Here is a 27,901-nt window from a genome sequence, read left to right on the forward strand (position 1 = left end):
CAAAACAAGATAAATATTCTGAAGCAGGCAATAATATTGATATCACACCTCTTTTAATGAACAAGTTAACCTGGCACATTTTTTTTCTAGGAAATAAGTTGTAAAACTGAGTATTTTAATATGATTTTCTTACTCTTTTCACTCATTCCTGAAAGGGTTGGTAGGCAAAGTTGTAAAGAATTGTAGCCAACATGCATAAAAATGGTAAAATTAAGTATTTTTTCAAATATTGTGGCTATGAAATTTAAGTGACAGTGCAGTACATGATTTTATTTTAAAGGAATATTTTAAATAGTTATCTTGTTATATCTGAATAGCTTTTAAAAATAATATATTTTCCCCAAGTTGACTCCCTCAACTACTTTGCCAATATGGATAAGGGATAGTGCACCTGTCAGGAGCCAGGAGACTGCAGCTGGGTTAGGATAAGGCAATGAGAGGGCACAAACATATTCAAAATAATATCAGAAAAGTTGGTCGGGTGTAGTGGCTCACGCCTGTAATCCCAGCACTTTGGGAGCCGAGGCAGGCGGATCACTTAAGGTCAGGAATTCAAGACCAGCCTGGCCAACACAGGAAAACCCGTCTGTACTAAAAATATGAAAGTTAGCCAGGTTTGGTAGTGCACACCTGTAATCCCAGCTACTCGGGAGGCTGAGGCAGGAGAATCGCTTGAACCCAGCGGGTGGAGGTTGCAGTGAGCCGACATCATGCCACTAAACTACAGCCTGGGCAACAGAGTGAGATTCCATCTCAAAAAGAGAAGAGAAGAGAAGAGAAGAGAAGAGAAGAGAAGAGAAGAGAAGAGAAGAAGAAAAGAAAAGCTAAGCATCAGGACACAGAGGATGCACTGATCAGCTCCAAACTAGAAATGTGAAACCGTTTGAGGTTATAAGGCAATCTGCTGTCTTTGACTTTTAAAATCTAGGCCAACAGATCCTCACGCAGCAACTTTTCTCCTTTTGCTTTAGGAACTGGAAGATACGGGGTGACAATATATATATGTAAAGAGAGCTGGTTGACATAATGGAAAGGGGCCACCAGAATTTGGGGCCAAGCATAACAGGACTTCAGTTGGTAATTTAGCCAATTAACTTTGGCAAGGAACAATTTCCTCATCTTTCTCGTGAAGATCAAATTTATGAAACTGCATTATAAATTAGCAATTGTGTATATAAATCACCTCTTACATACTTGGAGGTCAAAATATATTTATGTGAATTGAATGTGGTTTGACTGAGTTGTATGGCTGGAGAGAGGCAATTTTTTTCCACTCCAATAAGCTTCCATCCTTTCAAGATGGCCAGACGCACTAACGGCTCCCTGATATAGTTTGGATATTTGTCCTTGCCCAAAACTCATTGAAGTATACTCCTCAGTGCTGGAGATGGGGCCTGGTGGGAGGTGATTGGATCACAGGGGCAGATCCCTCATGAATGGCTTGGGCCATCCCCTAGGTGATCAATGAGTTCCTGCTCTGAGTTCACAGGTGATCTGGTCATTTACAAGTGTAGGGCACCTCCCCTCCACTATCTCTCGCTCTTGCTCTCATTCTTGTCATGTGATGTGCCTGCTCCCCATCTGCCTTCTGCCATGATGGTAAGCTTCCTGAGTCCTCATCAGAAACTGAGCAGGTGCCCAGGGCCATGCTTCCTGTACAGCCTGGAAAACCATGAGCCAATTAAACCTTTCCTCTTTATAAAATACCCAGTCTCCAAATTGGATAAAGAGTTAAGATCCATTGGTATGCCGTATTCAGGGGACCCATCTCATGTGCAACGACACACATAGGCTCAAAATAAAGGGATGGAGGAAAATTTACCAAGCAAATGGAAAGAAAAAAAAAAGGAGGGGCTGCAATCCTAGTCTGTGAGAAAACAGACTTTAAACCAACAAAGATCAAAAAAGACAAAGAATGGCATTACTTAATGGTAAAGGGATTAATTCAACAAGAAGCGCTAAATATCCTAAATATATATACACCCAATACAGGAGCACCTAGATTCATAAAACAAGTTCTTAGAGATCCACAGAAAGACTTGGACTCCCACAAAATAATAGTGGGAGACTTTAACACCCCACTGTCAATATTAGACAGATCAATGAGACAGAAAATTAACAAGGATATTCAGGACTTGAACTCAGCTCCAGATCAAGTGGACCTAATAAACGTCTACAGAACTCTCAACCCCAAATCAACAGAATATACATTCTTCTCCGTGCTACATGGCACTTATTCTAAAATCAACCACATAATTGGAAGTAAAACACTCCTCAGCAAATGCAAAATAACTGAACTCATAACAGTCTCTCAGACTACAGTGCAATCAAATTAGAACTCAAGATTAAGAAACTCACTCAAAACAACACAGTTACAAGGAAATTGAACAACCTGCTCCTGAATGACTCTTCGGTAAATAATGAAGTTAAGACAGAAATCAAGAAGTTCTTTGAAACCAATGAGAACAAACAGACAATGTACCAGAATATCTGGGACACAGCTAAACAGTGTTAAGAAGGAAATTTATAGCACTAAATGCCCACATCAGAAAGCTAGAAAGATCTCAAATGGATACCCTAACATCACAATTAACAGAACTAGAGAAGCAAGAGCAAACAAATCTAAAAACTAGCCGAAGACAAGAAATAACTAAGATCAGAGCAGAACTGAAGGAGATAGTGACACAAGAAGTCATTCAAAAAATTAATGAATACCGGAGCTGAGTCTCTTGAAAAAAGTAACAAAATAGATAGACTGCTAGCTAAACTGATAAAGAAGAAAAGAGAGAAGAATCAAATAGACACAATAAAAAATGATAACGGGGATATCACCACTGACCCCACAGAAATACAAAATACCATCAGAATACTATAAACACCTCTACCGAAATAAACTAGAAAATCTAGAAGAAATGGATAAATTCCTGGACACACACACCCTCCCAAGAAGTCAGCTCCCTAAATAGACCAATAACAAGTTCTGAAATTTAGGTACTAATTAATAGCCTACCACCCAATAAAAGCCCAGGACCAGACAGATTCACAGCCGAATTCTACCAGAGGTACAAAGAGGAGCTGGTATCATTCCTTCTGAAACTATTCCAAAAAATTGAAAAGGAGGGACTCCTTCCTAATTCATTTTATGAGGTCAGCATCATCCTGATAGCAAACCTGGCAGAGACACAACAACAATAAAAAAAAAACGTCAGGCCATTATCCCTGATGAACATCAATGCAAAAATCTTCAATAAAGTACTGGCAAACTGAATCCAACAGCACATCAAAAAGCTTACCCACCACAAACAAGTCGGCTTCATCTCTGAGCTGTAAGTCTGGCTCAGCATACACAAATCAATAAGTGTAATTCATCACATAAACAGAACCAGAGACAAAAGCCACACGATTATCTCAATAGATGCAGAAAAGGCCTTTGATAAAATTCAACAACTCTTCATGTTAAAAGCTTTCAATAAACTAGGTATTGATGGAACATATCTCAAAATAAAAAGTGCTATTTGTGACAAACCCACAGCCAATATCATACTGAATGGGCAAAAGCTGGAAGCATTCCTTTTGAAAACTGGCACAAGACAAGGATGCCCTCTCTCACCACTTGTGTTCAACATAGTATTGGAAGTTTCGGCCAGGGCAATCAGTCAAGAGAAAGAAATAAAGGGTATTTAAATAGGAAGAGAGAAAGTGAAATTTTCTGTTTCCAGATGACATGATTCTGTGTTTAGAAAACCCCATTGTCTCAGCCCCAAAACTCCTTAACCTGATAAGCAACTTTAGCAAATCTTAGGATATAAAATCGATGTGCAAAAATCACAAGTATTCCTATACACCAAAAACACATAAGCAGAGAGCCAAATCATGAGTGAACTCCCATTCACAATTGCTACAAAGGGAATAAAATACTTAGGAATACAACTTACAAGGGATGTGAAGGACCTCTTCAAGAACTACAAACTTCTGCTCAAGGGAATAAGAGAAGACACAAACAAATGGAAAACCATTCCATCCTCATGGATAGGAAAAATCAGTATCATGAAAATGGTCATATTGCTTAAAATAAATTATAGATTCAATGCTATTCCCATTGACATTCTTCACAGAATTAGAAAAAACTACCCTAAATTTCATATGGAACCAAAAAAGAGCCTGTATAGCTAAGACAATCTTTGGCAAAAAGAACAAAGCTGGAGGCATCATGTTACTTGACTTCAAACTATACTACAAGGCTACAGTAACCAAAACAGCATGGTACTGGTACCAAAACAGACATATAGACCAATGGAACAGAACAGAGACCTCAGAAATAACACCACGCATCTACAACCATCTGATCTTCGACAAACCTGACAAAAACAAGCAGAGGGAAAGGATTCCCCATTTAATAAATGGTGCTGAGAAAACTCGCTACCCATATGCAGAAAACTAAAACTGGAACCCCTTATACCTTATACAAAAATTAACTCAAGATGGATTAAAGACTTAAATGTTAAACCCATAACCATAAAAACCCTAGAAGAAAACTTAGACAATACCATTCAGGACATAGACATGGACAATGATTTCATGACAAAAATGCTAAAAGCAATGGCAAGAAAAGCCAAAATAGACAAATGGGATCTAATTAAACTAGACGCACTAAAGAGCTTATGTACAGCAAAACAATCATCAGAGTGAACAGGTAACCTACAGAATTGGAGAAAATTTTTTCAATCTACCCATCTGACAAAGGTCTAATACCCAGAATCTATAAGAAATATAGACAAATTTGCAAGAAAAAAGAAACAACCCCATCAAAAGGTGAACAAAGGATATGAACAGACTCTTCTCAAAAGAAGACATTTATGCATCCAACAAACATGAGAAAAGCTCAACATCACTGATCATTAAAGAAATGCAAATCAAAACCACAATGAGACACCCTCTTACACCAGTCAGAACGGCGATTATTAAAAAGTCAAGAAACAATAAATGCTGGCGAGGATGTGGAGAAATAGGAATGCTTTTACACTGTTGGTAGGAATGTAAATTAGTTCAACCATTGTGGAAGACAATGTAATGATTCATCAAGGATCGAGAACCAGAAATACCATTTGACCCAGCTATCCCATTACTGGGTATATACCCAAAAGAATATAAATCATTCAACTGTAAAGATACATGTACATGTATGTTTACTGCAACACTATTTACAATAGCAAAGACATGGAACCAACACAAATACCCATCAATGATAGACTGGACTAAGCAAATGTGGGACATATACACCATAGAATACTATGCAGCCATTAAAAGAAATGAGATCATATCCTTTGCAGGGACGTGGATGAAGCTGGAAGCCATCATCTTCAGCAAACTAACACAGGATCAGAAAACCAAACAGCGCATGTTCTCACTCATAAGTGGGAGTTGAACAATGAAAACATATGGACACAGGGAAGGCAATGACACATACTGGGGTCTGTCGGCGGGTTGGGGGGCAGGGGGAGGGACAGCATTAGGACAATGCATGCAGGGCTTAAAACCTAGATGATGGGTTGATAGGTGCAGCAAACCACCATGGCACATGTATACCTATGTAGCAAACCTGCACATTCTGCACATGTACCCCAGAACTTCAAGTAAATTTTTTAAAAAGCAAACAAGTAAATAAATAGATACAAAGCAGAAAAAAAGAAGAAAATACTTATTTAACAGGATGGCATTTATTACTCAGAAAGTTCTGAAAAAAATTATTAGGAGATACTTGCTCCCTAGGGTGCTAAAGAAAGACTACTTAAAATCAACATTACAAATTACAGAACATGAAAGACACCTGTACCTTGAACTTTGCATAAAACCGATGTCTCTTGATGGTTAAATTTAGACTATAATTTACTTTCGAGGGGGCAATATCGCAGTAGTGATGCTGTGTCCTTCTATGTGCATCAGCACATCATAAAAATTTGTCCTAGTGCAGTTAACATTAATGATTCACTTGGTTAAAGAGCTCTCCGACAGACCGTCGCACTACAGAGTTAATTATTTTTCTCTTCATTATTAGGTATCTTTATGCAGCTGATGTTCATAAACCATCACATTTAATCTGGCAGCTGCCCTTCTTTCTTGGGTTTTCTTTGCATGTATCTGTCTTTGGCAAATAAAAGCTCTCATCTTTGTTTACATGCCAGAAAAACTACAAACAAACAAACAAACAAAAACAAAAAACAAAAAAACCACAGGCTCTTCCACTTACTGAATTTTTGAAAAAATATTCTTCTTTGGCCCAAAACATTGATGTTACTGGTAAGCTTGTCAAAAATTCAGAAACTGAGGCTTTCTTCCAGATCTTCTGAAAACATAATCTACACATTAACACGATCTCCAGTTTACTGTACACATTAAAATTTGAGAGGTACCTTTTAAGTCAATATGTCTTTTCCATCTGAAAAATATACACAGCTCATTCTCTATGATACAAATATAGAACTAAAAAAATGTACTAATAAAAAAAAAAGTACCCAGTCTCAGGCCTGCTCTTCCTTCCTTCCTTCCTTCCTTCCTTCCTTCCTTCCTTCCTTCCTTCCTTCTTTCTTTCTTTTTCTTTTTCTTTCTTTCTTGCTTTCTTTCTTTTTCTTTCTTTTTCTTTTCTTTCTTTCTTTTCTTTCTTTTTCTCTCTCTTTCTTTCTTTCTTTTCTTCCTTTTCTTTCTTTCTTTCCTCTCCTTCTCTCCTTCTTTCTCTCTATCTCTAACTCTCTTTCCCCTCCCTCCCTCCCTCCCTCCCTCCCTCCCTCCCTCCTCCTCCTCTCCCTCCTCCTTCCTTCCTTCCTTCCTTCCTTCCTTCCTTCCTTCCTTCCTTCCTTCCTTCCTTCCTTCCTTCCTTCCTTCCTTCCTTCCTTCGATGGAGTTTCACTCTGTGACCCAGGGTAGAAAGCAGTGGTGTGATCTCGGTTCACTGTAACCTCCCCCACCTCCTGGGCTCCAGCAATTCTCATGCCTCAGCCTCCCAAGTAGCTGGGATCACAGGTGCACACTACTATTCCCAGCTCTCTTTTGTATTTTCAGTAGAGATGGGGTTCCACCATATTGCCCAGGTTGGTCTTGAACTCCTAGTCTCAAGTCATCTGCCCATCTTGACCTCTCAAAGTGCTAGGATTACAGGCATGAGTCACCATTCCCTGCCAGTTTCAGGTATTTCTTTATAGCAATGAAAGAATGGATTTACACACTCCCCAATGATGTGAACATGAAAAGTAAAGTCGGTGAGGGATTTTAAAAGTGCCAATGCCCCTGACGACTCCAACCGCGCTCAACCACAAAGTGCACTACCCCAATTCAATCTCTAGAAATAAGAACATGTAAGAGTCACTAAATAAGTAAAATTGAGATGGTTGTCCATCCCGGAAAACAAAGACATACCTGCCTCTTTGCAGGAAAGACAGGAGGCTCTAATTACTTCTGGTGCTCCTTAGACATTGCTGAGGAAATAGTCTTAAGGGAAGAGGACATGCATGCCACCCTCAGGCAGGGCACTAAGCAGCTAGCTAGAAGACTAACATTTATTTGAAGACTCAAGGTCTATTTTTTTAAAAAGCCATGTAATTTTGTGTTCTACTCTATAACAAATCTTTTGGAGTTTAATCGCAAAACTAAAATTTTAAATGACTGATTTCTAACTTGCCAATTCTGAGCATCTCGGCCTTGCCTAAAAATATCAATCACAAATGTGGCTTGGAATCAGTATTTTTTACAAATTTTGCCAGGTGATTTTCTTTACCAAAGAGACTTCTTCCTAAAAATTAATTTTCAAAATTTACTAGTGGTGCTGCTGTAGTTATGCATACTTATTATGGTTTCTATCATGGGGAAAACCAAGCTGGTTGGGTGGAACCTGAGATACAAAAGTGATAGTAAATATTGATTCTATGGATGCAACCACAGTAAACACTATTTGTGAGGGACTGAATAGGTAGAGCTCCTCATTCCCACATTCACAGAGGATGTTCACAAGTTCCAGTGCATGTTTTTAGAATTCCGTCTTAAAATAAGCAATTGTAACTAACCACTTACTCATATGTCCCATTGAGAACTTGTCTTCTAAGAATATGCTCCTTGTAACTAAAGGAAAACTAAATATTTTATTCAAACAGTTTGGACACACATGTTGAAGGAAGATTATCTCATACACTGACCAAGTTACAACTGAAAGCATAGAAAGCAGTGTGAGGGAGAAATGGGTCTAGTCCTGCTTCTGATACAAGCTGTTTCATCTTAGCCATTTTATTTAACTTTACTGAGCTTCAATTTCCTTGGCTGTAACATACAGTGTAAAAATGGAACATAACTTACTGAATTGTTATAAATATTAAGTGAGAAAATAACATACAATTGTTTAATAAAAGTTATTTACCACTAATAATAAGAACCTTATAACCCACAATATTATATTATCTTCTTTTTGGGAGGTAAACATGATCAAAAGACTGATCAAAATAAATTACATTTCTTTTAAACCCCCATTCAAACTGCCCGGTTTTCCTTTTGTGTACTGAAGACTCTCACAAATGTTTTTGCTATTCTGGTAAAAATCATGCTGGTATTAATTTTCATCTGAAAGTTCAATTTATTCTGAAATATATTCATATATTTATAAATATTATTATCATATGAAAGGCTGACTTCTGGCACCTCAGGTGGTTCACATCTTGGAGATCAATGTGCACAACAATTTTAAAAGAGATACATAGATATACTAAAAATATATAACATATCACTAGTTTATAGATTTAGATGAAGTTGAATCCCATGAATCATAACATATACATAGGGATAGAAAGCAGACTTAATAAAAACTTTAATGTAGAAATTATACTACATATATTATAAAGAGCTAATGTAAATGACGAGTTAATGGGTGCAGCACACCAACATGGCACATGCATATATATGTAACGAACCTGCACGTTGTACACATGCACCCTAGAACATAAAGTATAATAAAAAAAGAGCTTATACATATGGATGTAGATCTCTATATGTATAAAGGTTTATGAATGTACAATTAAAATACAGAAGTTTCTCAAATGGTAAAACATACACGGGCTTGGAAGTTAGACTTGAGTTCAAATCCTGGCTCTCTCACTTACCATCTGGACATATTATTTAACCTCCCAGAAATGCAAAGATGGCTTAACATATGGAAATCAATAAACATGATATATTACATAAACAAACCAGGAACAATCACCATATCATTATTTCAATAGATATAGAAAAAGCATTTGGTAAAATTCAACACCTCTTTATTATGAAAACACTAAAAAATTGAGTATAAAATGAATATACCTCAAAACAATAAAGACCATATTTAACAAACCCATGGCTAACATCATACCAAAGAGGGAAAAAATCGAAAGTCTTTCTGCTAAGATCTGGAACAAGATCAGGATGCCCATTTTCATCCCATTTATTCAACATACTATTGGAAGTTCTAGCCAGAGCAATCAGATAAGAGAACGAAATAAACGACATCCAAATTGGAAAGGAAGAAATAAAATTATCCTCATTTGCAGATGACATGATCTTATACTTAGAAAACCCTAAAGACTCCACCAAAAACTGTTAGAAATGATAAGCAAATGCAGTAAATTACAGGATAAAAAACCAACACACAAAAATTAATAGCATTTATATATACCAACAGTGAACAATCTGAAAAATAAATCAAGAAAGCAACCCCATTTACAATATTTATAAAAAATTTAAAAATGCCTAGAAATAATTGTGACTAAAGAAGTGAAAGATCTCTATAATGAAAACTATCACACTCTGATGAAAGAAATTGAAGTGGACACAAAAAATGGAAAGATATTCTATGCTCATGAATTGGAAGAATTAATATTGTTAAAATGTTAACATGACCCGAAGCAATCTACAGTTTCAATGCAATCCCTATCAAAATACCAATGACATTCTTCACTGGAATATAAAAAACTATCCTAAAATTTATATAAAACACAAAAGATTCTGAATAACCAACGCAATCCTGTGCAAAAAGAACAAAGCTGGAGGCATCATACTAACTGACTTCAAAATATACTACAAAGCTATAGCAACCAAATCAGCATGGTACTGACAAAAAACAGAAAACATCCCAATGGAATGGAATAGAGAACTCGGAAATAAATACATGCTTTTACAGTCAATTCATTCTTGATAAAGGTGCCAAGAACATTAATATCTCTCATCATATAAAAATCAAATAATAAAGGATTAAAGACTTAAATCTAAGAACTGAATCTATGAAACTCCTAGAAGAAAACATTGGGTAAATGCTCCAGGACACTGGTCTGGGCATTTTTGGGGGGGGATAAAATCTGAAAAGCACAGGCAGCTAAAGCAAAAATAGATAAATGGGATTGAATCAAGCTCAAAACTTCTGCACAGCAAAGGAAACAATCAACAAATTGAAGTGACAGCCCAAAGAATAAGGGAAAATATCTGCAAATGATACAACTGACAAGGGATTAATAACCAGAATATATAAAGAACTCAAATAACTCAATGGGAAAAAATCTAATAATCTGATTAAGAAATGGGCAAAAAATCTGAATAGACATTTCTTAAAAGAAGACATACAAATGGCAAATAGGTATATAAAAATGGGTAACATCACTAATCATCGGGGAAATGGAAATAAAAACTACAGTGAAATATCAAGTCACCCCAGTTAAAATGGCTTTTATAAAAAGGACAGTGAAAGTTGGTGAGAATGCAGAGAAACAGGAACCCTCATACACTTTGGTGGGAATGCAAAGTTTGACAACCACTGTCAAAAACAGTATGGACTGAAAAAAACTAAACATGGAACGACTCTGTGATCCAGCAATTTCAGTACTGGGTATATATCCAAAAGGGAGGAAATCTATATATTGAAGAGATAGCGGCACTCACATGTTGACTGCAGCACTATTCCAAACAGCCAAAATATGGAATCAACCTAACTGCCCACCAATGGATAAATGGATAAAGAAACTGTGATATGCATCTATACAGACACACAATATAATACCATTCAGCCATAAAAATAAGTGAAATCCTGTCATTTGCAGCAACATGGATGGAACTGGAGGTCATTATATTAAAAGAAATAAGCCAAGCACAGAAAGACAAACATCACATCATCTCATTCATATTTAGGCCCTAAGTAAGTGGATCTTATGAAGAAGGAGAATAGATTGGTTGTCACCAGAGAGGGGGAAGGGTAAAGGCCAGGGTTGGATGAAGAAAGATCAGTGAATAGGTACAAAAACACAGTCAGATAAAAGAGAAAAGACCTAGTGTTTGAGAAATCAGTAGGGTGACTATAGTAAACAGTAATCTATTATATATTTCAAAATAGTTAGTAGAGAATAATTCAAGTGTTCCCAGTATTAAGAAAAATGTTTCAGGTGATGGATATGCCAATTGTCCTGATTTGATTATTATGCCTTACATGAATGTATCAAAATATCACATGTACTCCAAAAATACATCTATTGTGTCAATAAACATAAATAAACACATTTGAATCAAGATGTCATAGACCGTTGCATGAATTTGGGGCAATTATGATTTCACATATTCTACAAAACTGTCTTTTGATAAAGTCTTTAGAAATTAAAAATTAATGTTCTAAATTTCAGTATGTTTCTATTTGTATTTCTTTTTTTTTTTTTTTTTTTTGACTTTTAGATTCAGGGATACATGTGCAGGTTGGTTACAGAGGTAAACTGTGTGTCAAGGGGGTGTGGCGTACAGATTGTTTCACCACTCAGATAATAAGCATAGCACCTAATAGGTAGTTTTTCAATCCTCACCTTCCTCTCACCCTCCACCCTCAGGTAGGCCCCAGTGTCTGTTGTTCCCTTCTTTGTGTCCCTATGTACTCAGTGTTTAGCTCTCATTCATAAGTGAGAACAAGTGGTATTTGATTTTCTGTTCCTGTGTAAGTTTGCTTAGGATAATGACCTCCAGCTTCATTCATGTTGCTACAAAGGATATAGTCTCATTCTTTCTCTTGGCTGCATAGTATTCCATGAAAAAAACTCTTTATTTTGTCAACAAAATTTATAAGACAATACTTCATTTATTTGCCAAGTACCCTAAAGAATAAGTGACAAATAAATTTAGTTAATACATTTTATTTATTTTAATAAACTTAAAATTTATTTGGACCAGCAAGAGCAAACTGCAAAAAATTCAACTTTATATTATCTCTAATTCAACTCTTGGTGATATTTTACAAAATACCAAGTTTATATATAACTTCCCCTGGGCAAGGTGACTATAAAATGCATTGTCTCCATTGAGATTCCTTAAAATCGAGTAAGAGGCTGTTAGTGATTACTTTGAAACAATAGGGATAAACCAAGATTGTCCTGGGCATCTGTGATGTGTGATCACCCTACCTCCGGGCTTAAAGCTAGTGGTCCAGTCATCGCAAATATGTTCCTGAGTTCCTGTTTGAATCCTGCTCTCTCTATATTAAACGTTTATATATTTAATGGTTGCATTTACTTACCTTAAAGTTTTTCTAATTATGTCACTCTTGGAAACAAGATTTCATTATTTGATACTGAGCTATGAATACGTTTTTCTTCTTTTTCAGGAATGAGAATAAGTTGTCAGGTAAGTCTTCATGTTTTCTATTTAACCTGCCAGCTCATTTTTGAACATTCCTGTTCCAGCTTCGGGGAGATTTCTGCCATCACAGTTGGTATTTCGCAACACCTGTTTCTGCTACAAGCCATTGCTCTTCTCAGCTTCCTTTAGGAAATGAGCTGCTTTGCTTAGTCAAATCTCATTACTCTTTTCATAATTGCCTTAGGTCGCCATTCATTATCAGAGAAGAATCTAAAGCTTTACTAGCACTGCTACTGAAGACGTAGCTAAGATTCCCTGCTATTGGACCTTACAAGAACTAAGCTCCATTTAAAAGCAAAACTGTATATATTGTGTTGCTTCTATATCTTGTTCACCTCACATACTAAACAGAATCAGTTCTGGAGGTCAGCTATGAAACCTAAGATATGCAAGCTTCTGGTCTGAAACCTCTGTCATGATTAGGCTATAATACATGCAAATCAATTAGGCAGAAGTTGGAACAATTGTTAACAATTTCTCTTAAACCTCCGAGAAATGAGGTCACGGCAGTAGCTGGCAACACTGATTGCTGAAAACACAGCCATCATACCTTAGCTTAATATGTGACTCAGAGATGTGTATAATAAATTTTTAAAATAATATTATTTTTAATTGACAAATCATAATTGTATTACATTAATGCAGCACCAGGTGATGTTTTGATAGATGTATACAAGACGTAACGGTTATATCGGGCTAATTAACATATCCATCATATCACTTAACTCTTTTGTGATGATACATTTGAAATTTACTTTTTTTTTTTTTTTTTTTTTTGAGACGGAGTCTCGCTCTGTCACCCAGGCTGGAGGGCAGTGGCACAATCTCCTAACAACTGTGATTATGAGCAACATTACTACCAAGTGGCTAGTTAAGCATTTTCTTCTCAAATAGTAAACGAAGAGTCACATAAAAAGAAGACAAAATAAATGTGTGTGTGTGTGTGTGTGTGTGTGTGTATGCTACTAGGCAGGTTTTACACATATGGGAAAGACAAAAATGCAGCCATTTCACCATAATGGCTATGTCTCAGGTAACTAAGCACTCTGTCAACATTTATGAAATTTTTCACGGTGAACTTCATTTTTGGGATAGAGTAATGAGCTGGAGCTAATATTTAGATCACGAGGCACGTTTTAATGCATGTTTTCAGTATCATTCTTTTCTTGGTACCATATACAGTATGGAACTAGCAAAGAATACTTACTGAAGCAACTCTAGGGTCACGAGTTCAGAAGACATTCGTGTATCTGTTCTCAATTTCTGTGATCATTTATGTGCCAGTATGAGCTTTGGTTTGCCAGCATAATGCCTGATCTTCTAGCTACATTTACAAGTTGTATAACTCTCACATTCTGACTTGGTTTTAATAAAACGGTAATTTGAAGCCAGCCTCCTGTACCCCCCGCAGTACTACACAGCTGCTTTCTTATCCAGAAGATTTCCCTGTTCTTCATCTCCATATTTATTGTCTCCAACCCACACAATATCTTTATCCATTTTCATATTCACTCATAGAACAATCTAGGCATATTCTACAGCCTACATACACTAAAAAGAAAAAAAAAATCCAACTACCTACAGATTTTCTTCCATGCATTTGTCTCTTCCCTCACCCACACAGTCAACTCCCTTACTCAACACTTGCTTCAATTTTCTTACTCTGTATATGAACTAATTCACTGCTTCTTTCTGCTTAAACTTTAGTTTTTCTATTTTTTAGCCATTTCTCCTTTCCTGCTTTTAACAACTTACTTTTCTCTGTTTCTTTTTTATTTCATCTTCTTTATCAATTTGTCTTCATGTTAATATTGTCTGTCTAAATATAATGTTATCAACCATGCCTTCAATAAATAGTTACTAATTATTTATTCTGTGTTAGGATACTAGGTAGTAAGGATAAAAAGATGAATATATCACAATATTCTCTTCCCCTTTCCCATATGTATCCTCAAGGATCTTAGAGAAAAATAGAAGAAAAAAAATAGCTATGAATGTGAGTCCTGGTTCTCGCAAGACGGACCGTACCAAATTCAACTCCTTCCACTACAAACAAATAGATAACATTAAAAACTCCACATTTGGGCTCACAATTAAAAAAATGCATTCCAAAATGTCAAAACATAGGAAGGAAAGCAGTAAATGAGTATGAAAGGAAGGAACATGAGTTGACATAATGTTACAAATGGGAGCTAGGTACCCAATATCCAAGAGCTTGGGTTTTAATGCCCACATGAGGCAGAAGACCAGGTCTTGAGCCCATGAAAAGCTTAAAGCTGGAAATATGACCCCATGTATGAAGCCAGATCATAATTTGAAAGACTTTCAGAGTGTGATATTGGTAGAGATAGTCCAATAGACCGGTGAAGCACAGTGGAGCCCCAGAGGAAAAGACCCATGTATAGACGGGGAATTAGTGAATGAGACAGGTGAAGTTAACTCAGTGGGTAATAGTACACAATAAATAGTGCAGGCAAAATTGCTTAACCATATGAAAAATTAGATTTCTACCTCACACTGAGACATTTTAGGCAGTTTTAGTAGGTGTAACTGACATAACATAAACTGCACATACAAAAGTGTACAGTTTGATAAGTTTTGGCACATGTACAGAACCACAGTCAAGATAATAAACATATCAATAAACTCCAAAGGTTTCTTGATGCCCCTTGGTAATCCCTTATTTCCACCACAACCTTTATCGCTAGGCAACTGCTGATTTATTTTCTATCATTAAAGATAAGTTTGCATTTTCTAGAATTTTATATAAATGGAATCATAGAATATGTCATCTTTTTAAATCTGGATTTATTCAGTCATCATAATCATTTTGAGATTTATCCAAGATGCTGTATACATCAATAGTTCATTATTTATTATTATTAAACAGTATTTATTATATGGATATACCATCATTAGTTTGTCTATCTATCTGTTGATAGAAATTTGGGTTGTCACCAGTTTGGAGTATTATGAATAAAGTTGCTGTGGGCATTCATGTGTAAATCTTTGTATGGACATACGTTTTTATTTCTTTTGGTTTAATACCTGGAGTGGAATAAATGAGAGATGTGACAGGTGCCTGTTCAACGTTTTTTCTTTCTTTCTTTTTTATTTCTTAGAGACTGGGTCTCACTGTATCACCCAGGCTGGAGTGCAGTGATGCAATCATAGCTCACTCTAGTCTCGAACTCCTAGGCTCAAATAATTCCCCCACCTCAGTCTCCCAAAGTGCTGAGATTACAGGCATGTGCCACTGCACCCAGCCTGATCAACTTTTTTTTTTTAACAGAGTTGTAATATTTGTTGTAAAGTTGTAATATTTGTACCATCCTCTATCCCCCCAAAATAGCTTATGGGAGTTAGTTTCTCCTCATCGTTAATGCTGTATGCCACGCACTGATGCAGAGGACAAAACAAATTTGGTAGGCACCATTTGATTCACTTCACTTATTTAAAAAACACACAAAATCTCCAAGGTTTTGAAAGTGGAATGAGAGTTGCCGATTAGGGCATCTAACTAGTTGGTCCACGCTCTCTTACTACTGAGTTTCTTCTTCATTTACGCTCTTAGCAGTGGGCTTCATTTCATCACCACCAGGCTGGGCTCAGGATTGTGCAGCCCATGCTCTAAAACTAAGAATTTGTCATGTGCTCCCTTTTACTGTCAATCCAGGAATGGTCTAAAGCACACTTAAGCAATTGTGGGGAAAAAACCAATTGGTTAATAAGATAAAAGGTGATTAAATAAAAATAAATTATTTTAGAGTTATAAATTAGAGTTATGATTATTGAAAAATTTGAAATGTCATGTTCTTGACCCATCATATACTCTGGCATCCAGAAGCTAATTAGGAAAAAAATTCAAAATTCATGATGATAAAAAGGTCAGCCCATCTGAAAGATACAATGACACTTTATGCACCTAATTAAAGTTGAAAATTATATAAAGCAAAAACTGACAAAAATAAGAGAGTTGAAATTTTTTCTCGTGTCTAGAAAATTGAATAGCTCTCTCAGAAATTGATAGAACAATGCTGATTTTAAAAACCAAGAAGGATAGAACTACCTAGAACAAATTATCAGCCAACTTGACTTCGGTGACATTTATAGACATTATACTCAAAAACTGCAGACTTAACTTTCTTTTTTTCAAATTCTCATGGAATTTTCACCAATTTAGACCATATAAGGCTCCTTAAAATGATTCCTAATGAATTTCAAAAGGCTGAAACTTCACAGGAACTATTGTCTGACCACAACAGAATAAACTTATGCTCCCAAATAACATTTTTAGAAAATCTCATTCTTCTAAAAATACACTTCTAAATAACCTATGGGCCAAAAGAGGAATCACGTATGATATTAGAAGACACTTGAATAATAATAAAAATACAACATATTAACATTTTGGAAATGCAGGTAAAACAATGCTTAGAGGAAAATTATATTTTTAAATTATTGTATTAGGAAAATGTTAAAAGATGCCTATATACCTTCGTTTTATGAAATATGAAAAAAAATAAAAACTAAAAGCAGAAATAAGGAAATAATGAAGATAAAAAATCAATGGGAAAAACAGACTAACAACAGAGAACATTAAATAGGGCAAGGATTCTTGTGTGTGTGTGAAAAGATTAATACAATTGAGAAGACATGAAAAAATGGAGAAAGACACAAATTATCAATGTCAGGAAAAAAATGACTTATTACCACTATTCTACAGATGTTAAAAAGATAATCATGCTTAAAAGATAATCAGAGGGCATTTGTATAAACATTATGCAATATTGACAATCTATAAAAATAGGTAAGATCTTTGAAAAGCAAAATTTACCAACTTAACAGAACAAGAAAGATAACAACGCCATAACTCTGTATGTTGAATACATTTAATTTGTAATGAAAACCGTTCTCACAAAGAAGATTTCAGGCCCCGAGTTTTACTCATGAATTCTATCAAACATTTAAGAAAGAAAGAATATGAATCTCATATTAACCCTTGGAAACATGTTCTGCTTGTTTTATGAGGACAGCATTACCCAGATTTCAAAATCTGGTAAAGATATTTCAATTAAAAAAGCCTAAAAATAATGCTCCTTGTGAACAAAGATGCAATAATTTGTAACAAAACATTAGCAAATCAAATCTTACAAGGCATAAAGAGGAATACAATATGACCAAATTAGCAATATACCAGAAATGCAAGATTGGCTTCTATTAAAAAAATCCATCATGTAATTCAGTACATTAACAGAATAAAACAGAAAAGCACTGGACAAAATATACATACATCAATGATTAAAATCTCTTAGCACCATAGGAATTAAAGGTAACTTCCTCACTTTGAAAACTCTACAGCTGGCCGGGCGCGGTGGCTCAAGCCTGTAATCCTAGCACTTTGGGAGGCCGAGACGGGCGGATCACAAGGTCAGGAGATCGAGACCATCCTGGCTAACACGGTGAAACCCCGTCTCTACTAAAAAGTACAAAAAACTAGCCGGGCGAGGTGGCGGGCGCCTGTAGTCCCAGCTACTCGGGAGGCTGAGCCAGGAGAATGGCGTGAACCCGGGAGGCGGAGCTTGCAGTGAGCAGAGATCCGGCCACTGCACTCCAGCCTGGGTGACAGAGCGAGACTCCGTCTCAAAAAAAAAAAAAAAAAAAAAAAAAAAAAAAAAAAAAAAAAAAGAAAACTCTACAGCTCACATCCCACTTAACAGAAATACTGAAAGCTTCTCCTAAGACATTGATGTCCATTCCAACCACTAAATTAAGACTACATCTTGACCCTTACCTCATAAGAAACACACAAATTAATTTGAGAAGGATCATAATTTTCAGGGAGTACCTCATAAGAAATACACAAGTTAATTTGAGAAGGATGATAATTTTCAGAAAGTAGAATAATAAATGCAATAACTTACTCTCTGGATTTAATTCTGACAGAAAAAGGAAATAGTTCCCTCAAGACATCTATAATAAATATGTAAAGATTTTTATATTCACCAAAATCTCAATAAAGTGGGTAGAGACATAATTTCAATAGTAGGGGAAAATAATAATATGTCCAGAAAATGGTTATCAAAAAGTTATTTTCCAAGGCTATTTTGAACAACAATAATGAAGAGTGGGAGTGGGGTTAGTAGCAACAGCGTTTTTCTTTTAAAAATAATTTTGAGTAGATTATTCACTCACATCTTGCAAGAATAAAAATTATATTAAAAAAGAAGAAAAAATGAGATCTTTACTTCAACATAATTCTATGGATAATCAAGGAAGGCATGGTATCTGGCCACACTTAGGTGAACCTAAGGTAAATCTGTTTCTTTCTTTCTTTTTTCGAGACAGAGTCTCACTCTGTGGCACAGGCGGGAGTGCAGTGGTACGATCTCAGCTCACTGTAATCTTCGCCTCCTGGGTTCAAGCAATTCTCCTGTCTCAGCTTCCTGAGTAGCTGGGATTACAGGTGCCTGCCACCATGCCCAGCTAATTTTTGTAATTTTAGTAGACATGGGGTTTCACCATATTGGTCAGGCTGGTCTGGAACTCCTGACCTCAGGTTAACTACCCGCCTCAGCCTTCCAAAGTGCTGGGATTACAGGTGTAAGCCACTGTGCTTGGCCCCCTAAGGTAAATTTCTAAGTAGGTATGAGATGCATGCATATACCTTCTAAATAAAAATAAAATGAAATAAAATAAGGCCTTGACTAATAGGTAATGCTTTACTGTTTAACATTTAACCAGTGAAATTATACTGATGTTTTTGAAGTTACTGCATTCATTCCTATTTTCTTAGAAACTTGCACATGCCTCCTGGTCTAAAAACATGTGGAGACAAAATCTCTACCCTTTTGGAGTTGACATTCTTTGGGGTGGTGCAACAGCAAGCAATTAAACTCACTTTCAGTTTTTAGTACATTATGTAATTATTAGGAGTTGCACAATATACATATACTATTTGTGCATGAATTAGAAATTCAATTATTAAACCTATTTCTGGGAGAGACTAATAATTAAATGACCATTATAAATGTGAAATAAACTCAGAATTGATTTAGTTACTTTGTCAGTAAAATAACGTAGCCATGAATTAGTCATAGATGTTTTCCTTTCACATTCTTACAAGTGTAAATTTTGGTCTTCTTTATTGCTCTTTCCTTTTTTTTTTTTTCTTAAACATGTTATCTCTCTTTTGGAGGATACACTTATACCTACCACCTCAGCATGTAAGCGTGTTTACATATTTCTTTATGACAACAAAGTAATGACGCCTAGCATACAGTGAATGCCTTTACTATGTGCTGGTCACTTTGCTTGTCTTTACATTCATTCCCTCATTCACTCTTCCTGACACCTCTAGAAAGTATGTCCTGTTGTTAATGCACTTCACTGAGGAATAACCTAAATAATTTATGCAAACTCATACAATAAAGTGTTGGAATTGAATCAAGCTTATCATGATGTCTATACTCACAGAGATATTCACTTATTTGTGGTTTATCTACTTTGTGTGTGTGTATATATATATACAGACATTGACTTTATAAAAAAAATGCTCCAAGTGCAGAAAACACAACATAACCCTTTCAATATTTTAAAACTCAATGATCCTTATAAACCCAATTGGTTTGTAAGTAGATATTGATACATTAAAAATATTTTGAAGAGGAATGGCTGCTTGTAATCTCTTTTTGAATTTTATAAAGTGCTTTAAATCTAATTTCTAGGATTTGAATCAAGATTTTTCAATTGGTAATTTATGCATGAGTTCTTCATTTATAAATAGACAAATTTTCATGTGAAGATTTGAATACAAGGTGTAAAATCAGTTGTATTATCCCCAATCCCTGCTGCCCTGAAATCTGGCACAGTCATATCTGTTGCACTCCTGGGTTGTGCTTGGAACCCCAAACTCTATATCTAGCCAACACCTAATGGGACACTTCTGGACCATCCAGGGGCCAACATCCCACTCTGCTCTCTCCTGCCATCACATCCCTGGAGTTGTATATTTACAATGATCAGCCAAGTAGAAGAGGCAGGTGCCCTATTGCATAATACATAATAGGTAATTGAAGTACATACATTCTATCTTACCCACCAACCCTACAACAGACAAACACAACAGATAGTATATAGTGTTTTGTCTAGAAATGATGTTATAATCATTTAGGAAACTATTTTAGGGAATGATGACCAAAGATAATAATAATAAAAATGAGGTTTTTTTCCTAACATGTAACTCACTCTAATATGAAAAACTTCCTCAGTGAAGCTTTAGGTTTCTGTTATTATGTTAGCACATTCCCCATTTTGCCACACTGAGAAAGGTTTCTAAATGTATACTTTGCATTTGCTTAATCTACTTTCCCACCAGCTTACATTTTCCAATCTGTCTTGTTTTGAATACTTGTCTTTAAAAATTGGACAAAACAGAAATTAGCCAGGCATGGTGGTGCATGCCTGCAGTCCCAGCTACTCGGGAGGCTGAGGCAGGAGAAACGCTTGAACCTGGGACGCGGAGGTTGCAGTGAGCTGAGATCGCACCACTGCACTCCAGCCTCGCGACCGAGCGAGACTCCATCTCAAAAATAAAATAAAATAAAATAAAAATTGGACAAAACAATACTGAGGAAGCAGAGACACAGGACAAAGAGGACATAAACACTGTTTGAAAAATCTGACACAGAGGTTATTCTCATGAAAATTACAGAGATAGTTTTGTTAATCAACCAGATTAAAATGTAATTAACAGATAAACTTACCCCGGTTTTGTGTCATTTACTACACAGTGATAAGTAAATGTTCCAAACATCTGAACTCCTAAAATTCCATAAAGAAGTAGAAAGAAAAGTAGGAAAATGGAAACACTCCATATTTGTTCTCCTGATCGCCTAGGGAAAAAAAGAAGCAGGTAAAGTACATAAAACTTACAAAAAAACTTCATAAACTTTTCCTCTTAACTTATTGTAAAGTAGCACTCACTTTAAAATATTTGTAATTCTGGTCCTTGGCAGTTCAAATCGGAAATAAATTCGGAATGCTCGGATCATAATCAGTGGCCTTGGAATCCGCAACATGCCCCAAGGTGACATCTGATCAACTATATCAGCAATTTCAAACACCTACAAATTAAAAGATGGGTAAATGAGGTTGGATTTTCCCCTAGCATTGCTCATACTCATGGAATATACAGATGTTAGCAGCATAAGTAGGTGCATCTCTATTCTGAATTTAGTCCTACATTATTTTCCACCAAAATCCACTTTCTTTTGAGTATATTTTGAATCTATAGCTATCTTAACAGAAACAAATACATAAACTAATGAGAACATCATTAATCTTGTTCATTTCCTGTCTCATTCATTAAGACAGTTTTTAATTACAAGAAGTGCCAACTTAGAATATAAAATAAGTATGCTGTCTTTGTCATTAATATTGTTCTTTGGTGGAGGCTTTTGAATATCTAGAAAATAAAGTAATAGAGAAACGGTTAAAATTATGAAACACTATTTACTAACAGAGGCAAAATAATAATTAGAAATGTTTGTCAATCACACAATAGTTATTAAATGGAAAAGGACATATTAATATGAGAAACGATTCAACCTGAGAAAGCTGATTTAAAAATATATGAGTGATGAAATTAAATTGTGGGAGAGGTGAACTTTATAAAAATAAGAAAGGAAAGCTTATCAACAAACACTATGATGAGTTGGCAGAACGGGCTGTGAAGTTTTGAATTCTGAATTTTTAAATAAAGAATAGATGAATAAACTCTAGAGACCTGTACAACATTGTACCTATAGTTAACAATAATTTATTGTACAATTAAAATTCGTTAAAACAGTAGATCTTATGTTAGGCGTTCTTACCACAATCAAATCAAAACAGATCAAATAAAATCAAAAGAATATAGTAACTTTAGTTGAATTAAAAGGCAAAATCATGTCTGAATGAATGCACGGAAATTAATTCTACTTATTTTCCAATCAAATCTCTCCTGTAAGCCTTCTTAATGTATGTTCCCCATCTCTTATAATAAAGCATTTAATATTTGCAATATAGCATTTTATGTTGGCTAATACCCATCAAAATATTAGAAGACTAGACTTTAAATTTTTAAGTTCTATTTTTTATTTACAAATACAGAAATAAGACTCCACATTGTTTCCTTCATTTCAGGGAATATATATATCTGATTAATAGTTAACAATTTTCTATAGTATTGATTTTCATTTCTGATTGAGAAATAATTCACAAATGTAACTGACAATAATTAAGATATTATAGCTATTGACTTTTCTAACAATAAAATGTTTGAGGTGATATAAATGCTAATTATGCAGATTTGATCATTACACCTTGCATACATCAAATATCACTCAGTTCCCCATAAATACATACAAGTATTATGTATCCATTAAAATTAATTTTTCAAATTTCAAATATGTCACAGTAAACAGATTAATCACATCAGTTAAAAGAAAAATAAACATAATGCTGTAGGCAGTTACACAATCACATTTGATATATATTTTGTAATATTTCTATTTAGACTTCTAATACAAAATAATTCCCATTTGGGAGAACACCCCCTTGTAATTAAAAAAATATTTAATTACCTGTAGCACCAAAGAAACCCAAAGGCAAAAGACCATAAATCCATCAAAAACACACCAGCGATCTTTCACGTAGGAACTATCCCCCTGAAAATAAATTTTACATGGCATTATTAGGGAGAGCAAATATTTTAAAGAAAAATCTGTGGAGGAAAATGTCAAATGTTAATTCAATAAAAGCTATCTACAATTTGTGTATCATAATAGAACAGACTTTCACAAGGAATAAGTTTAGCATTTTAAGTAGCATTACTTATAAGAAAAATATTTTATAAAAGACAAGCAACTGCAGAACTTTGCAGGTAAAATACTTAATTCACGTAAAGGGAAAATATCACATTTTTTTCTCTCAGCCACACAAATTCTAACACTTAAAGAACCAGAAGCCATTCTTCCAAATATGCTATGTAGGTCCTAAGCCAGCTCCCTGCCTACAAGAACCAAGAGCACACTGTGGTCAACAGGAAGGTCTTTAAAACTGTTAGGTTTAGCACCATTAGTAGGAAAATTAACAAGGCATTCACTTCAAGCTGATTAAAAAGTGAAGAAGAAAAAAAGGTCATTATCACTGGTCATTAGAAAAATGCAAATCAAAACCACAATAAGATACCATCTCACCCCAGTTTAATGGCGATCATTAAAAAGTAAGGAAACGACAGATGCTGGAGACGATGTGGAGAAATAGGAACACTTTTACACTGTTGGTGGAGTGTAAATTAGTTCAACCATTGTTAAAGACAGTGTGGCGATTCCTCAAGGATCTAGAACCAGAAATACCATTTGACCTAGCAATTCCATTACTGGGTAATTACCCAAAGGATTATAAATCATTCTACTATAAAGACACATACACACATATGTTTGTTGCAGCACTATTCACAATAGCAAAAACTTGGAACCAATCCAAATGCCCATCAATCACAGACTGGATAAAGAAAATGTGGTACATATACACTATGGAATACTGCGCAGCCATAAAAAAGGATGAGTTCGTGTTTCTTGAAGGGACATGGATGAAGCTGGAAACCATCATTCTCAGCAAACTAACAAAGGAAAAGAAAATCGAACACCACATGTTCTCACTCATAAGTGCGAGTTAAACAATGAGAACATATGGATACAGGGAGGGGAACATCACACACTGGGATCTGTCAGGGGGTGGGGGGCTAGGGGAGGGACAGCATTAGGAGAAACACCTAATGTAGATGACGGGTTGATGGGTGCAGCAAACCGCCATGTGTATTTGTATGTATGCTGAAAACATTATTTGTCCTATGTAATAGGACATAGGTATACATATATATACCTAGGTATACATGCTACATGGCATGTGTATCCCTATGTAACAAAACTGCACGTTCTGCAAATGTACCCCAAAACTTAAAGTATAATAATAATAAAAAGACCTAACTATCCTAAATATATATGCACTTTACACAGGAACATCCAAATTTATAAAGCAAGTTCTTAGAGATATTCAAAGAGACTTACAGTTCTGCACAATAATAATGGGAGATTTCAACACCTGACGGTATTAGATCATTAAGGCAAAAACTCCCAAAGATCAAATGAACCTGATAGACATCTACAGAACTTTCCACTGTATATATGTGGATATATACACACACACATATATATACATTTTTTCTCATTGTCACATAGCACATATTCTAAAATCAACACTTAATCAGACATAAAACACCTCTCAGAAAATGCAAAAGAACTGAAATTAAAACAACCATTCTCTTGGACCACAGTGCAATAAAAATAGAATCCAAGACTAACCAAAAAAAGTGAAGAAGAAACGTCTTAATTTGCAGGGAAAATATATATTGACTTTAATTTTAATTGGGATTGTATACATAAAAGAAAGATAAAGATGTACCACTTTCATTTTTGAATAGAGAATCTGTTCTGACATTAGAATGTATGTTTTAATAACACAGGAATTTTAAAAAAATGCCTTTGGAATAATAAAACAGAAAACTTCATGAGGTCAAAAATTGGAAACTTTAAATAGAAAAGCCTTTGCTTTTTTAGGACTACCCCATTAAGTCATTAATTCTGTAGTCATCCATGTAACTCAATTCTGAATTCAGTCACATATATCATTACCTCCTCTGATTAAACCTGCTAGGGAAATAAAAATAGAAATAAAATGTCAAGATTTCAAATCAAATGATAAAACATGTTGCAGGATATTGACATAAGCTTCCACCTTTAGTAACAAATAGGTGTCCAAATATCTCCTTGAGAGGTTTCTGGAAATAATTTATGGTGTATGCAAAACTAACACTATGATAAAACACTTAATGGAAGTTTTCTGACCGAAAAATGAAGTATAAACTCAACTTAATGAACATTGAATAAGTGCCTGTTTTACATTAGAGGATATATAATGTCTAGCTAACACACACACACACACACAACCATCAGCACCACCAGCAACAACCAAAAGAACAACAATCTTATAGAAAAAAACATATGTGAACATATCCAGCTAATATATAAGGTAAAATAACTTAAAGTTATAAACATAGTGGGAAAGATGGTAAGATTAATTCTATGGGGAGTTTAGAGAAACTAAAGTTAACTCCCAAATGAATGGATAAATAATGTTTTCAATAGCAAGATAATCAACCAAACTTGGTGACTCCTGGGTTTGGGAAGACTCACAAAAGAGATATGAAAGCAAATTCTGAAGCTTGGCTCTGGGTGACAAGAAGGACAATGGCCCTATTAAACTATGTGACTATCATCATATGAAGACGCTACTGGTGCTCCTGGTGTTGATGTGCTACACGTAAACACATCACAAAGGTTAAATATACAACAAATAATTTAAGGTGTTTTTATAGTCATCTTCAACTTTTTTTATAGTTGTGTTTTTTAATAGTTGTGTTAAAGATCTCACAAACATCTTTAACTATAAGCATCATACTTGCCTCATATATTGCACACTTAATTGAAAATGTAAATTAATTATAATTGAAATACAGATAATATAGCCAATATAAATTTGACTTTTATCTGAGCCTTTGATTAACACCCAAGAAGATAATAGAATATGAATTATGTAAGTTGTGCTTTGCCTGCCTTCCTTCCTGCCTTCCTGCCTTCTTTCCTTCCTTCCTTCCTTCCTTCCTTCCTTCCTTCCTTCCTTCCTTCCGTCGTTCCTTTCTTTCTCCCCGACCCCCTCCCTCCCTCCCTCCCTTCTTTCCTTTCTTCCTTCCTTCCCTCAGCTTATAAGCATCCCTTTAATCTAGGCAGTGTTCAAGAACTAGGGATACAAAGGTGAACAAAGCAAACACGTGTCTTTACGCAATTTACATTCTGAATGAAATAAAATATTCATTATGTTATATGTTGACAAGTGTCATGAAGAAAAATAAAAGTGTCTATTTTCAAGTGTACTTTTATTAAATTAACAAATGTTTTTTACTTGTGTGTTAGGGAAAAAGAAAAAGAAAATTACCACTTCATCTTTATTTTAAGAACTAGGTATAGTTGTGACTTGTTTTAAAAAATGCAAAGAATTCCAAAAATGAAGACTGAAATTTTATGGGACTCAGCAGAGAACTATGTTAAAATTGGAGCAATTCATGAGTAAATATTAGGCAGGAAAAGAGTGATTATAGATTGCTGAGTACATGGGCACCCAAATAGGATGAATTTATGTGGTACTTTTTCAAAAGTATTAAATAGAACAGTATTACTATTTTATTTCATTTTTGTCATTGACAATGTTATATGTAGTAGCATTATAATTACCCTCCTTTCAATTGCTCATAATTTGCTTTAGAAATGAATTAAACTCAGTGGAACATAGAATGAGAGCTCACCATTATATTGAGGTTCATTTACAATGTTAACAAATGAGGATAAACGATGCTATTCCCTTTGTGTTGTGGGCAGTGGGCGGGCAAGTGAGTGGTCAGGAGCCAAAGGTGGAGGACAGACATGCTTTTCACAATGTATTCTGATATGTTTCTGGACCAATGTTTACATGTTAAATTTTAAAAAATAGCTTTTCAACTTTTTTTTAAGTTGGATATTTTAGCTTTAACAAGAATCACTTCTCCATTTGGCAAAAATAAATTTAAATTAAAAAATTGGGGCCTCACCAATTCAGAATGAAAAGCTATCAATAACAGATGTGACCAAATTTTTGCTTCTGATTTGTTTGCTAAGGAAATTAATGTTGTAAAACCGGCCCACACTACGTTTCAAGCTATATAAAATAATGAATTATTTTAAATCATTTTAGAAGCACCAGTGGTGATCAGAAATTAGAAACATACAAATATTTTAATTTCAAATGACCTCATTTATAAAAACTGGCTTAGCAAAAATTCTATGTAATTTAGAAAACTTTCTTTTCCATAGAAAGTAATTTAATTGTTTTGTTTGGAATGTTTTCTGCCTTGGACTTTTCAGAAACATTTAGTGGCATTCACGTGTCACCAGCAAGCTCAGCACACGCTAGATGGTATGCAGTGGTCAATCAGAATTGGCCTCTTTTTATTTTCCCAGTAAAATATGGAAATAATCCTCTGGGCATAAGTTTCATGTATTATCTTTTGGCTCATGTTTCCACGAGTCAT

The 27,901-nt window shown here is 35.1% G+C and overlaps 1 protein-coding gene across 4 annotated transcripts in view; it reads right to left on the bottom strand.

Moving 5' to 3' along the window:
* Positions 1 to 27,901, bottom strand: part of NALCN (sodium leak channel, non-selective) — a 342,682-nt gene that overhangs the window by 281,339 nt on the left and 33,442 nt on the right. For all 4 annotated transcript variants that reach the window (XM_021929744.2, XM_003914045.4, XM_009192178.4 and 1 more), the window contains exons 4-6: positions 23,301 to 23,384; positions 21,661 to 21,800; positions 21,441 to 21,569 (exon numbers count right to left, since the gene is read on the bottom strand). In XM_021929744.2, coding sequence (XP_021785436.1) covers positions 21,441 to 21,569; positions 21,661 to 21,800; positions 23,301 to 23,384 — 353 coding nt within the window. The remainder of the gene's footprint in view (positions 1 to 21,440; positions 21,570 to 21,660; positions 21,801 to 23,300; positions 23,385 to 27,901) is intronic.

The sequence above is a fragment of the Papio anubis genome, chromosome 15, assembly GCF_008728515.1.
Source record: "Papio anubis isolate 15944 chromosome 15, Panubis1.0, whole genome shotgun sequence".
Taxonomy (NCBI): domain Eukaryota; kingdom Metazoa; phylum Chordata; class Mammalia; order Primates; family Cercopithecidae; genus Papio; species Papio anubis.